Source organism: Vulpes vulpes, chromosome 5 (assembly GCF_048418805.1).
Source record: "Vulpes vulpes isolate BD-2025 chromosome 5, VulVul3, whole genome shotgun sequence".
Taxonomy (NCBI): Eukaryota; Metazoa; Chordata; class Mammalia; order Carnivora; family Canidae; genus Vulpes; species Vulpes vulpes.
This window is the reverse complement of record NC_132784.1, coordinates 80,473,315-80,488,902: the sequence shown is the minus strand read 5'-3', so window position 1 is coordinate 80,488,902 and position 15,588 is coordinate 80,473,315. Positions and strand designations below refer to the sequence as shown.

General features: G+C 36.1%; 1 protein-coding gene across 5 annotated transcripts in view; it reads left to right on the top strand.

The window, feature by feature from the left end:
• Positions 1-15,588, top strand: part of DCDC1 (doublecortin domain containing 1) — a 455,963-nt gene that overhangs the window by 35,481 nt on the left and 404,894 nt on the right. For all 5 annotated transcript variants that reach the window (XM_072759029.1, XM_072759033.1, XM_072759030.1 and 2 more), the window contains 2 exons: positions 1,323-1,479; positions 1,955-2,117. In XM_072759029.1, the coding sequence (XP_072615130.1) occupies positions 1,323-1,479; positions 1,955-2,117 (320 nt within the window). The remainder of the gene's footprint in view (positions 1-1,322; positions 1,480-1,954; positions 2,118-15,588) is intronic.

Sequence of the window (15,588 nt, the reverse complement as noted above, 5' to 3'; positions counted from 1 at the left end):
ATGTAACACATCTCTAGGGTTTTGTTTCTGTTTTTATTTTTTCTTTGAAAGCACCTGAATAGAATGTCGCTAATTACATTTGTGGAAAACATGAAATACACTTCAATGTAGATAATATGAAACTCAGAAAAAAATATTTGAAGCAGAATCAGGCTAGGACTACAAAATATCTGCTTACCAGATACTTGTTCAGAAAGTAAAATGCATAGTTCTGATATTTAATCGATATTTTGCAATAAAATCGAATTGAAATGTACTTATAAAATAATTTTGTGCATGTGTTTTCACGTCAAAATTGTTATCATAAACTGTTAACCTAAGAATTTATGGATAGAGGAAAATGTTGGCAAAAGCAAAAATCAAACCAAGAAACTGATACTCCCATTATTTTCATATATTTGATAAGGTTGGGTATGTTGTGATTTTATTACCTAAAGTTTTTCTTTCAAAATGTTTACTTTGAGGGGATCCCTGGGTGGCTCAGCGGTTTAGCGCCTGCCCCTTTGGCCCAGGGCATGATCCTGGAGTCCCGGGATCGAGTCCCGCGTCGGGCTCCCTGCATGGAGCCTGCTTCTCCCTCTGCCTATGTCTCTGCCTCTCTCTTTCTGTGTCTCTCATGAATAAATAAATAAAATCTTTAAAAAAAAAAACAAACAAAATGTTTACTTTGCTTCTGTGGCATTATGAATTAACAGCATTAGTTACAGAACTCTGAAATAAAAAACACAACATGGTAGTCATTTGCCATGTACTTTTACTGAGAAAATAATAAGAATTGAAACTGATTTTGAATGAAGACAGAACTTAGAAATCTTCCTTTTCTATCCCTGAACAATTTGAGATGAAAGCAGTTACAACTAACTTTAGAATAAGAAACTTAGAGTAAGAAACTATTTGAATTTCAGATCTTTTTAAAAAATCAGAGGACTTTGGTATACATAAAACTTAAGGGAATATCTTAGCCATTTACTATGTTTAGTATATCATGATGTTAGGATTATTACTGTTTTTTTGTTTTTATCAGAACGCAACATGTATGCATTTATTTTTTTTTTAATGAGTATTGTGGTGTTTTATAAGTAAATAGGTAAAATCATTTATTCTCAGGTGTTTTACATAAACAGATTTAGCAAACTTATCCTGTGTTAAAATTTTTAAAGTATTTAAGTAGATACGGACAGCCTTATAAAAGTTTTTTTTTTTTTAAGGAATACTTAGGAGCAATCATTAGGGCTTATATCTATAAAAAATAGGATAATATTTATTTAAACGTTTTTACTAATTAACATGCATCAATTTTGTGGGTTTTTTTTTTCTTTCAGAGTTGCAGAGTTCTCTTCTTTAAAATTTCAGCCAGCCCAGAATTGGCATAGACTGTCTCAAAGACAGAAACTTCATCCCAGAGTGATTACAGTAACAGCTTACAAAAATGGATCTAGGACGGTCTGTGCCAAAGTTACGGTACCAACCATCACCTTGGTAAATAGTGTTCAAAAGTTTTCAGTGCTTTATATCTTTCCTAGCTTTTTTATAATTTAAGAAATGAAAAGCATGACATTTATTGTGTTAAAATTTTTTTTTAGTAATGAATCTGTAAATTGCTTTTATATAGACATAGATCTCACAAGTATTTTATTCCTTTCTTTTTTATCAATATATAAATTGTATATTGAATTAAACAGATACAATGGCTTTGTATCTTGTGGAGTTGTTAAACTAACAGAATAAGGACTAAAACTAGACAATCATTAGATGGTCTCAATGCTGTGATTTACCTTTTGTTTTCTATTTTGAAGTGCCAGAAAATATGTTGGTGGAGTTACTTGAGTTACTTAACTTGGCCAGTGACTCAATGGGTGTTTGTTTTCATTGTTAGCACCTTTTGTTTCATGGCAATGTGTTGCTTTCTTTGTCCTAAATCACTTTCTCTTACCTCTTGCTTGCTGTCTTCTAGTTGCTGGAGGAGTGCACAGAAAAGCTGAATCTGAACATGGCCGCACGACGAGTGTTCTTGGCAGACGGTACTGAAGCCCTCAAACCTGAAGATATACCCCATGAAGCCGACGTTTATGTTTCAACAGGAGAGCCCTTTTTAGATCCATTCAAAAAAATTAAAGGTAAAAAAGGGGGAAAAAACCCTACCCCCACCCACAGTAAATTGCTTAAGGGGTGCAATTAAAAAATGATTTTCATCCTGTCTTTTTTGCATGGTTTAACAAAACTAATGTTTACGCATTTACAGCTCAGTAAGAGGATAATGTGCTTAATGAAAGAAAAATCCACTGACAGCCACGTTTATTGCCCTTCATTAGCATTGGTGCTTAATTTAATATAGATCTGAATAGACATTAGGGAGCCTGCAGGAGGTTAAATGGTGAAAATATAATAAATTAAATCAGAGATTATTGAATTTACTGTTTAGTTTCTGTGACATCCAACAGACATAATTCATTAGATTTATTCTCTCAGAAAATAGTTCAAAGTTTCAAGTAACATTTTATTCATTTACACTCTTGGTCTTTTTTCAGATAGCATTAACATAACTATGAAAATGTTGTCAGAATGAACATATAATTCTTACATACATGGATTTTCCTAACAAAATTTTTCATAAGGTAAATACTGCAACTTGACTTTTTAAACCTTGAGATGTGTGTGTGTGTGTGTGTGTATATATACATATATATATATATACACATACATATATATGTAATTTATGTTTATAATAATATATACACAAAATAAAAATCTATGTATTTTAGGCATATTTGCTGGTAAGGTTTTTTTTTTTTTAAGTTCCTTGTTCTTAAGATTTCAGAAATGTGATTTTCTAAAATAAGACAGACATTTATCTTTCTTCGGTAGGAAAGAATACATTTGAAGAAAGAAACAAAAGTACTATCTAAGAATATTCTTATAAGCATGTTGTACCATAGTCTGTTATAAAGTGCTGTATGTGGTAATCACGTTTAAATGACATAAGAACTTTGTCTGTATTCCTCTATACTTTTAATACCTTATTAGAAGTATTTTTTTTCTGCAACTGCTACAAAGCTGGTGAATCAAGGACAAGTCTAGGCAATAATTGCGTAAGTGGATGAAAAGTAATTCTGGAGTTCATTACAGATGAGGTGATGAAAATTCTTCCTCTATTAATGTTCTTATATAAGATGATACTAGGGTTTCTATCTCTTTGAAAATACTTGATCACCAGGAAATAATTTCTTGAATTCAGTAGAAAGTTCAAGATAAAGAAACTTGTTGCTACAATACTCTCTAAAAATTACCTATGTAAGAGTATATAGACCCATATGTTTTTCAAACCTTGATTTAACTTAAACTGTGACTTCTTTTATATTGTTTCATTGAATCATTTATATAAATCATCTTGTATAAAAGCACGAGTCTTTCTGGGTAAATGTTTCTGAGACTATTTTTATATTTACATATATATATAATAAGTGCTTCCTTAAAATCTTTGATTATTTTTATCAATAAGAAATACTTGCCTTCCATATGATAATGGTATCATAGAAGAGATACATAAAAATTATTTATAGCTGACTTCTTAGAAATTTTTCTGGACATGTATGCCTAAAATAACAGTGTTACACACATGACTAGTCTGGTGGATGATTTTTAAATGTACAAACTAATTTCCTCCTACTTTTTGTTTTCTCTTTTATCCTTTTTAAAGCCAAGTCCAGAACAAAAAAACTTCTCTGCTTTGTCTGCATATCTTTGGCTGTGTTTCACTGTGACATGCACTGCTGTTCTTTTAGCACCAAAATGTTGGCACACACTCCTGAAAATTTCACACCATCTCTTGCTGGATCAGCAAGCTTAACCCACCAAAATCTGGTGTTGTGCAATGGTTTTTGACTGATAATCAATCTTTATGCTGCTCGACAGTTGTTGCTGGGACACGGAGTAGAGCAGGTGGCAGATGTGCCTTGTCTTTTGAGAAAAGAAATTGTAGGTGAGCTTGGACACAGACTAGCATATCACATGTCCATTAAAAAGACCTAGGATAAGTATAGTGAGGAAAAAGCCACTTGTCTAAGTTAAGCTCATAGATAAGCCTATAAGCCTAGAGACTGATACTTGGTTTCTTCCAGGACCTTAAGAATATAAATATAAATAAATATTATATATGCATAGTATAGTCTTTAACTTGAATTAAATAATTTGAGAGAAGTGTAGGGAGATTTCACATATAATCCCACATATTCACATATACTTATTCAAGTCAAGGTAAAATTACCTTTCTTGCATGTGTTTTGTAGATAATCAATAATTTGCCAACTTACTTTGAGTATACCATAAAAATAAGACATGTATTAATAGCTTCAAAGGTTGTAGATAAATTTAGAGTAAGGAGGCATTCTAAAGGTAAACGGGGGGAAACAGCTGGCAGAACTGGGTGTTTCTATTGTATCTTTCCACGTGAATATGTGTATTTTATATGCGATTAAGCAACAGGCATTAGAATCAGTGTTTGGTCATTACCCTAATATAAGGATTTTCATTCATTCAGCAAACATTCATTGAGAGCCTACTACATGCCAGGTACTAGGCCAGTTCAGATAAAAAAAAGAACTTGTAGTCTGACTTCTTTTTTTACATTATTCTTTCATCTCTGATATTAAATTCAGCTCAATTCAATCTAAATTTAAACCAATAAGTATTTTATTAGGTACCTGCTACGTATACAGTCCTGGCTTAGGGATAGAAGTCTTGGTCTTTAAAGAGCTTAAGTTGAGTAAATAAGTTATAAATCCTTAAAACTGAGAATCTTATTCAACAACGTAAATCAAATGGGTCCTCCAAAGGAAAATTTACATTATTTCTGGTACAAGAAGTCCAAATAAGCCTACATATATTTTGACAATTATATTTTCATACTTCATTGTTTTCTTATTCTTTGGAAAAGCAGTGTAGGTAGTAAAAATTGCCTGAGACCTATTTCAAGATTTATTAGAGTTGAAAAAGACCTAAGAAACATCTCTGATTTTTAACTACTTTACTACTCCCTTTTGAGTACCACTGTTGACAGTTAGTGCCACTGGATTTAATAGAAAGCCAGAGAGCTATTCATCACATACCTCGAAACACAAAGCTTTCTTATAGAGGTCAAGCCAAGGTCAAGACTGACATGAAGCATTCCCTGTTGAAATGTACTATTAGAATAATTCTTACATTTTGAAGTTAAATGCCTAAGTAGAAGATTACGTCTGAGAAAAATGGGATCTTTTTTAATAAAGACTGTTGATGAAGATCAACTGTCCTAATTTGTCATATATTTGTGCCATTTGAAGATTCTGAAATCTATTAATGATTCTGCTAGAATTGTGGAGATATAGTCAATGAATTGTTTGAAGACACATTTTTAAAGTTTTCAGATCCTTGGGCATGAACTTAGTTTTATTCACCATTTCCTGAATCTTCTTTAATGGGTACAGTGAAAATTCTTACACCAGAAGAGTCTAGCTCCTTTATAACTCCTAGAAGCTGTAGGCAGTGCCAACCTAGCATAAGAAATGGCCTGCAATTGCTTAATGTCTTAGAGAAGATGAGAGAGAAAAAAAAAAACTAATGAGTTAGGTCCAAATTCCATTGTGTAAAGTTCTGATTGCTTAATTTTTTTTTTAGTTTTATATTTTTTTTCTTATATATTCTATTCTACTGTTTGACTTTTAGAGCTATCACTTACAGTGATTCATTTCAGTCCTGAGCTTTGTTAACTAGAAGTGAAACTGAGTACTATGAATAAGATTTTACATCTTTAATATACTGTATTGTGAAGATGTAGTCACAGAAAAAAAATCCATGAAAAGAGTTCTTGCTACTACACCTAAGATCTAAATTTAAACCTAGAGATTTTCTGCTAACTGCCATGTGATCTACAAAATGAAATAATTTGCTGTGACAGCTTGTGATTGACAAGAATATGTGTGAGCACATTTAAAATAGGCCATCTTTTCATGTAGAAGTAAATGTCAGTGAAATGATGGATTCTCATCATTTTAATTATTGATGATTTGGAAATATTTCAATTCCACGACACACAAGACACATTCTAAATAGCAGCATAACACTTTTTCTCCTGTCTGCATCAATAATGAAATGTTCTGTCATAGTTTGTTTTTCAAAAAATGCATTAGTTTAATGAACCTGGATTCCTGCATTATATTTTGTTCCATTATGTGTCTTCTGAATTTGTTGATTTTTAAATGGTTGTGTTAAAAGCACAAGTTTCAAGAAATAACCCACCACCTGCCTCAAATCATACCTTGCTATTTTTGAGGCTAGATCTCAAGACAATGCTTTAGTGCTGACTGTCCCGAGGACTGCTGTGGTCCGCTGAAGCTAATACGGGGCTTTGTGATGATCACCTGTGGGGGGAGCACTACTCCATTTGAGCAACTACCACAGGAGTTAGGGTGGGCTTTCTCAAATTCCTTGTTACCATATCATTTGAATAGTATTTGTATTAGGAGAGATTATTTGTCAGTCCACTTTATCTCCCACTTAGCTGCATATATTCGAAAACAAGAATATGACATTAATAGAGAAAAAAACCTTAATTTCTTCTGAGATAGCACATGATTCTTTTGGGTGTGGGTGGGAAAGGAAGAGGCTGAGGGAGAAGGAGAGAATCTCAAAGAGGCTCCATGTTTGGGGCAGCCCAGGTGGCTCAGTGGTTTAGTGCTGCCTTCAGCCCAGGGCCAGATCCTGGAGACACGGGGTGAAGTCCCGCATGGGACTCCCTGCATGGAGCCTGCTTCTCCCTCTGCCTCTCTGTCTCTCATGAATAAATAAAATCTTTTTTAAAAAAAAAAAAGGCTTCACGTTTGGCATGGAGCCCAACCCTGAGAGCATGACCTGAACCGAGATGCTTAACTGACTGGCCACCCAGACACCCCAGCACATGATTCTTTAATCCATTTCTACAAGTGAGGATAAAGCTTTGGCATATATTTTATTTATTTCCCTATCCCAAATGTTTAAAACCTATAAATAAGTATGTAGAATACCTATACCCTGGGCAGCCCTGGTAGCTCAGCAATTTAGTGCCACCTTTGGCCTGGGGTGGGATCCTGGGGACCTGGGATCGAGTCCCATGTCGGGCTCCCTGCATGAAGCCTGCTTCTCCCTCTGCCTGTGCCTCTGCTTCTCTCTCTCCCTCTCTCTATGTCTCTCATGAATAAATAAATAAAATCTTTTCTTTTTTTAAAGAATACCTTTACCCTGTAAACAGATGAAGTCTGTTGTGGGAGATAGACCCTCCAAAAACTGTCCTTAGCTAATAGGCAAATCAAGACCATGCATGAAGCAGCATCTCTGTAAATTACTAAATCACTGAGAATCATCTAAATCCTTGACATAGTCATGAACACCTGTTTAGTGAGGGTGCCTGCAAACCTATAGCTGTCCTGATAATTTGAATACTTTCTGCATGTCAAGCACTGAGTTATGTGCTTTAAGGGTATTATATTTACTATTCACAATTCCTAAGCTAGTGCTAACAACTCCATAATGTCTTCTATGCAATTCCAAAATCCAAAATTTCAGAAGATAAAACGATTTTTTTCATGCCTTTGGTAAGAGAACCTTATGTAGTTAACCACTTGGTTTGTTGAAAAATACTGTTTGATTATGGGCTGCTACCCTACACCTTGCTGGATGCATTACATAATAGATGATCTATGCACTATTAGGATACATGCACTGTATTAACACTTTTGAATCCAAAAATTCTATTTAAGGAATTACATCTGACCTTAAGGAGTTTGGATAAGGTCTTTCTGTTGTAGCTGCAAAGAAACCAGATAAATTTTAATTCTCACAGAGCATGAACTAACTCAGAAGGGTAATAAATACTGGTTTTTTTTTTATCACCTCGAATTGTTGCTACGTGGGGGTAAAAGTAGACAGAATATCTCCCTGACTAGAGTTGAGAGAGTATGTGGGAGATTTAAAAAAAATGTAGTTCTCTATCTAAGGAGGCAGAAAAATAAAGAATGACCATTCATTCATTCAATCATAGTATTTATTGAGTCCCTATAGAGTGCCAGGCATTGCTCTAATCTTAAGGTTATGGTGTGAGCAAGACAGAGGTCTCATAGACTTTAGTGGGGTAGAAGGAGCAAAGACAATAAATATGTAAAGAACTATATAAGGTATTTATTGACAATGGTGTTTTAAAGAAAATCAAAAGGGTGGTATTGGAACAAATGATGTCATGGAAACAAAAGGAGGTAATTCGTCAAATGAAATAGGCATTTGTAGTAAACGGTAAATCAAATCTTTTAGGCAGGTCCTCTTTCAGCGGCTTGCCTTTTAGACCATTAGTTTTTAAAGCTTTCAGTCATCTATTAGGAAAGACATGAGAAATGCATTATTATTTAGCGGCAAGAACACTAGACTTGAAGTCAGATGATCTTGCAAGATTCTAGTCTCTCTTATATGTCCTTGAATAGGTTGTTCTGTGCTTCAGTGACCTTACCTGTAAAACTGAGGTAATAATATCTTAGAGGATTATTAGATATTATCTTTGATTTGAAAGAAAGATAAATCATTTGAAAATTAAATGTCTATAAATGCCTGGTCTGAACAGAACACTGAGAATAGCATTTCTTAAACATAACTAAGATTCCAATTGCTATTAAAATCTCAAGGTTGTTAATCAGAACCCTGTGTGCACTCCTCCCTCCTCAGAATAGCTAGCTAGATTCAGGAAAACAACAAGAAAAACATTTATCTCTACTTTCTTCATTACCGCCAGGGAAGCAAACTATAGTGTGGACCTAGACAAGGCACTTAACCTCTCTAAGTCTCAGTTTTCTTATTCACAAATTGAACGCATAGTAGACACCTCACAGCGTTATTAGGAGGAGTAAATATAATGATGTATATAAAAGACTGCCATATATAATAGGTGTCTAAAACATTGTATTTCCACCTGATCTTTATTTATTTTCCTTCTTTTGCTCTCTCTCTTGTCAGGCATATTTCCACCAGCTTTTCATGCAGGTTGTCACAAGAACCTGATTTTACTACCAAAGGTTTTGCTAGGTCTGCAATCTTAAAATGCACACAACCAAATTAAAACCCCTGCTGAGGGGGATCCCTGGGTGGCTCAGCAGTTTAGCGCCTGACTTTGGCCCAGGGCGTGATCCTGGAGTCCCAGGATCGAGTCTCAGAATCAAGTCCCAGGATGGAGTCCCAGGATCGAGTCCCACATCAGCTTTCCTGTGTGGAGCCTGCCTCCCTCTCTGCCTGTGTCTCTGCCTCTCTCTCTGTGTCTTTCATGAATAAAAAATAAAATCTTAAAAATAAAATAAAATCCCTGCTGAGCACTGGTGTACATAGCATGATATAGGAATCCAAATTAGAGCCTTTGAACTCTCACTATATTGTGCTTTTTGCCTTCAGAATTTGTTTAGAATGTAAGTCAAACTCAAGTTTTTTTAATAAGGAGCCCCAAATGGCCTTGCTCTGCTCTATTCCAAGAGTCATTTTTAAAAATATGTTTATGACCCAAGGCTAGCCTTCACTTTAAACTGCCATAACTTATTTCAAGAAAGTTCATAGAAAAGTTCAGGGAAAGGGTGACAACATTTTGATTGGCACAATAGATGGGATGTTTGTAATTTTAATCAAATTTAAATTGAAGACATACTTCAAATGATATGTCAGACTAGTGTTACTGAGTTAAAATCTAATGACAACCACTGTCATTATTAGTTAAATATAGCCATCATGCCTATAGCAATACATGATGACACTTAAGAACATGCAGAAACAACACAAGTATTTAGAGAAAAGGGAGGGACTAGAAACTCAGTTGAACACAGGAATGTGACCTGGATTATTCTATTTACCAAACATAGAACCAATTGTATTTTGAACAGATGATATAATTGAGTATAGCAGTATGTTTTCTTACTGTCAGAGCATTTATATTTTATAAACTTATCTTGCACCCATGAAATGATGTGCTTATTCATATTTAATGTCATTATCTATACCTACTTGACAATCAGAGCATTAAAGTATTTTCAAGTTTATTGCCCAACTACAAGAGAGTGAATTTTTAAAAATAAGATTTTTAATAAGCTCATGGATTTGAAGTTGTAAATGCACTGCTTTTATTTTGGTGACAGAAGGTAGTATTATTTTGCCTGGCACATGCAAAATGCAAAATTACAATGTGGAGAGCACTCAGATTTATTTAATTTTGTGAGAGACATTGGGTTTTTTGAAGTAGACTGAGAAAATGTAATGATATTATAGGTAAACCTTCTACCATAGACAGGTTAGAAAGTGCTTTATCTTTTCATGACTAGGTTATAAACAAAACTCTGAAAATAAAATAAAATGTAGATTCTTCAAAATAAAATATAACCTATGGTTGGAGTACAAAATTTCCTGAGTGCTGCAGGAGAGAACATGTACAAATAGTTAAGAGGACTCTAGCAATTCCTGAGCATCTGGGATATGGCCCTTCGGGGAGGTATTTTCCAAAGTTACACTGAGCTTTCCCTGGAGTACAGCCTCCAACTTTGTCCTAGTGGTCGCTTAACTTACTAGAGAGAAGTGCCTGAGGAGAGGAAGACAAGGACAATTCTGATTGTGACTGCTTTGGAACCCATTAAGTGTGACCAGCAAATTTAAAGGAGAAGATGAGGTAAGTCTAGGATCCCTTCTTTGGCAATCGGATGTATCAGGACTGAGTCTTTGCTTCTACTGTCAGAAAGGTAGAGATTCCAGAACTCTCCAAAGTAGAACTCCAAGGATCCTGCTGTAGAATTCATATATGGATAGGTATTGTATTTGGTCCTAGTCTGGGGAAGCTCCCATTAGTAAGGATAAGCTCCCATTGCATTCTCAGTGTCCCCTTTGGTAATCATCAGATTTATAATTGCTAGTGAAATAAGTGCTGTCCCCTCTAGATCTAGTTAGCTTAGGGGAAGAAACCATGGCTTCCTTATTCACCTTATTCATTTTCTGTCACAGGGTCTGGCACTTAATAGATGCTCAGTAAATGCTGTTCAGTGGATGAATGAAGGACCAAGGGAAATAGGTACCATGGTAAACCATGGTAAACCATCCGTAAGATCAGTATTTCAAGGAGGTGGTTGCTAGGGGGGTGGAAATAGACTGCATCAGAGCAGCAGCTGTAAGCAGTGAGTGGATGTTCAGGAAGAGTATATTAAAAATCCCCTACCCCAAATTCATATGTAGATTTGTGAATGTTCCTGTTTGGCAGGGGGCCAGAGTAAGCCAGCCCAAGAATAATTACATTGCAGAGAGGCTAATGGTTATGCTAATGCTTGTCTGAGACCAGACAATGGTCAGAAGTGGAGTGCTGGGATAAAAGATTCTCCCAGGAACCTGTAGATCTGAGATTTTCAGCCCTCTTACATCCTCTCAGGAATGCCCATTCTTGCCTATTATCTCCCTTCAATCATTCTTTTGGTGTTGGGAGGGGGGGTCCTCTCTTCTTTCATTTAATACTTAACTTTGTATTTCTTCTGGTACCTTGCATATAGTCAGTGCTTGTTAGCTATTATTGAAAGTAAGGAAGAAAGAGGAGGTGGTGTGACCTTTGGGAAGGTTCGAGGCTACTGCCCTCTATTGTGCACAGCTAAGGACTGTGGAGCTAGACTCACTTTTTTCCAATTCCAACATGGGGGTTAGGTGGAGAGGCTTTTTAATTTTTATAAAGGTACCGGATAGCCTCACCCTGGGAAGGATACCAGGGTTTTGAGGTGAGAAAGTTAGCACTTCATTTTCTGCAAAATACAAACTGGTTTAGATAACACTTTTTTTGTTTTAATACTCGACTTGGTTACCTGCCCCACTTACCCAGCCATCCCCTTACCATTTGATTTCTTTTCCTTCTCTCCACTCCCAGCCTTGCTTAATTCTCTTCCTCACCAGGGATAAAACCTAGTCACGTCTTTGCTGAGCATCTTAAAGTTCTCCATGCTGGAATGGAAGAGTCAAGATTCTGTTTTTTGGAGGGCACTGGGCTGGCTCAGTCGGTAGAGCAAGTGACTTTTTATTTTTTAAAAGTGTGTTATTCTTGACCTTGGAGTCAGGAGTTTGATCCCCATTTGGGGGGTAGAATTTACTAAAAAAAAATCTCTTGCTTTCTTAAAAAAAAGAAGATTCTGTTTTTCTTCTTGCCTCTGTAAATAATAATGCTTACACTGGCTGTCAGCCCTCACCACGTCTCTTCATGTGAAGGCATATGGCCCTAGAGCTGTGATGTAGAGAAGAATCACTTTGTGTTGCTAAATATGAGGGTTCCCCAATTCTCCAGCTGGCTCATATTTTGAGACATACTGCTTTAGACCTGGCCTTTTCCTCACTTTATCCCAATAGCTTTGTTTCCTGGAGAAGTAGATTTTGCCTTACATTTAAGGAAGATTTTTCCAATAGTCTCAATCATCTAAAAGATGGAATGGTCTGCTTTGGGTAGTGTGAGTATTCTAAGCATTGTGTGCAGGCTCTGATCGGACTACTTCCCACCTTCCTTGCTCCATTTCTATCCACTGTGTGTTTAACCTCCTCCCAATGGTCCATCATATTATTGCATAACTCTGGGTCTTTACATCATTTCTGCTATCTGGATTATGTTCTGACTCTTTTGTCCACTCTCTGTGTCCTTTAAGTCCTACCTTATGTCCTTCCTTTGGGGAGCCTTTCTTGTCTACCATAAGCTGTGGCAGGTGTCCTTGCTCTCTATTCCCTCAATACTTTGTGGAGACTTCTGACCATGCACCTGCCATATTTTGTGTTTGTTTTCCTTTATTGTCTTCCCCAATAGACTGAGAACTCTTTGAGGTCCCCTCTGTGCAGGCAGGGAACATGTGATAGGTACTCAGTGCATGTTTGTTAAATGAATAATTGAGTAAATGAAGCAGGTGGCTAGAATCAATAATTTTTAGTTTCTTTTAACCCCAAGGTTTTACAATTCTGAAGCCAATGCATTATAATGCACTAAGCCTATGACTTTTTAAAAAAAATTTTGTTTATTCATGAGAGACATAGAATGAGAGGCAGAGACACAGAGGGAGAAGCAGGCTCCCTGCGGGGAGCCTGTTGTGGGACTTGATCCTAGGACCTCAGGATCATGACCTGAGCCTAAGGCAGGTGCTCAACCACTGAGCCACCCAGGTGTCCCAAGCCTATACCTTTTTAGCTTCTTCCTAACTTGGGCTGTCCTTCATGATACATATTTGTATCATACATATATATAGGATACCAACACTTTGGTTGTTCAACTGGGAACATGCTACTGGCATCCAATGAGTGTAGGTCAGGGATGGTACCAAACATTCCATAATGCACAAGACAACCCACACTACAAAGAACAAAGAAGTGTCAATACTTGCAAAGGTTGAGAAACCTTATTCAAACTGTTCTGATTGACAACAGACATAAAGGTTTGTGAAGGAGTCACAGTAGTTTTCATAAGGACATTTTTTTAAAAAGATTTATTTATTTATTCATAGAGACACAGAATGAGAGAGAGAGACAGAGGCAGAAAGACACAGGCAGAGGGAGAGGCAGGATCCATGAAGGGAGCCCGATGTGGGACTCGATCCTAGGACTCCAGGATCACGCCCTGGACTGAAGGCGGCGCTAAACCGCTGAGCCACCGGGTTGCCCTCATAAGGACATTTTGACCAAATTATAGGCACTGAGGGCAACTGCTTTTTAGATGGTGCTAAGATGGAACTATGGAACTATGATAGAATGTAGGAAAATAAGAAGTATGGGATATCTAGTCATTTTAAACTGGTGGAATCTTTTATTACTTTTTGCAGTGTCATGGTTAATATAGCAGGCTCCAGAATTGTTCAGGGTGTATGTGATTTCTGACCCACTTAATGGATGGATGTTAGAGATCAACTTGCTTGATTTCTCCAGGTCTCATTTTCTTCGTCTATAAAATAGAGATGATAATGTTACCTACCTCCTAAGATTATGAAGATAAAATGAGTTAATGTATACAAAGCACTTAATGCATTGCTCTCTATATGTTAAGTTCTTGATGAAAATCATGAAGATAATAAAAATGTCACCATTTACTGTTTCATATTTACACATGTGTTTTATCTGTAGAAGTTCTTTCCATCCATATGAAAAAAGGAAATTAGTATTACTATTCCCATTTTTCAGTTAAGAAAACTAAAGCAAATGACATTGACTGATTTTTTTTTTTCCCCAAGGTTACAGGGTTAGTAAGAGGCAAAGTTAAGATTCATATCTAGGGAGTTTGGCTTCAGAACCCATGCTTTTAAATACTAGGCTATGCTGCTTGTTTACTATATTATTAATACATTTCAGTCATCATTAATACTATTTTATTAGGCTTCTTTCAGGTTACCTTAAACATCTTTATTTATATAAAAACTTTTGTATATTTCCAATAGTCTTTCCACGTTTATCAGTATCAAAGATCTGGAAAGTATTTTATGTTATACATGATATTTTCAAATTTATTTTCAAATTTACTATATTATGTGTTTTTCCTAGACTCATCAAGAATTCTTTCAGAAAACTGACTTGAAAATTCATAAATATGATCTATTTTTATTTTAGGCTATTTTTTAAGTGAGTGAAGTGTCCTTAGAAGTTCACAGATAGGGCAGCCCCGGTGGCTCAGAGGTTTAGCGTCCTTCAGCCCAGGGCCTGATCCTGGAGATCTAGGATCGAGTCCCACATCAGGCTCACTGCATGGAGCCTGCTTCTCCCTCTGCCTGTGTCTCTGCCTCTCTCTCTCTCTCTCTGTATCTCTCATTAATAAATAAATTTTTTTAAAAAGGAGGTCACAGATAATAGAATTATGAATATACTCCTTTTATTGGAATAAGTTATGTTGGAATAAAAGGTAGCCTTATTTCATTAATTCATGCAGCACTTACTAAGCACCTGCTCCGTGTACTAGGTAAGCATAAAATGTTGATGATAGTACAGGGGAGAGTGTCAGTGGTAGACAGACATCTTCACAAAGAGTAGAAGGGAAGGGTGTTTAAGAGAAGAGTTTTTTTTTTTTTTAATTTTTTTAAATTTTTTATTTATTTATGATAGTCACAGAGAGAGAGAGAGAGAGGCAGAGACACAGGTGGAGGGAGAAGCAGGCTCCATGCACCGGGAGCCTGATGTGGGATTCGATCCCGGGTCTCCAGGATCGCGCCCTGGGCCAAAGGCAGGCGCCAAACCGCTGCGCCACCCAGGGATCCCAAGAGAAGAGTTTTTAAGGGAGATGACGCCCTACCCCAAATTAGTCTTGAGGAATATGTAGCACTTACCTTAAACATACTCCATTAAATATACTCCTTAAGTATACTCCATTCCTAGACCTTCATTTGCCAACCAGATCTCCTTGGCAGGTTTCCTCTTTCTTGAAGAAATTCTCTACCATTATGGTAATCGATGAACATCAAGGTGGTAGATGAGTCATATTTATGTTCATACTGGGAGGATATAGAGAATAAAAATGATATATATATATATATATATATATATATATATATATATATACAGGCAATAAAGTTTATTTTGCAT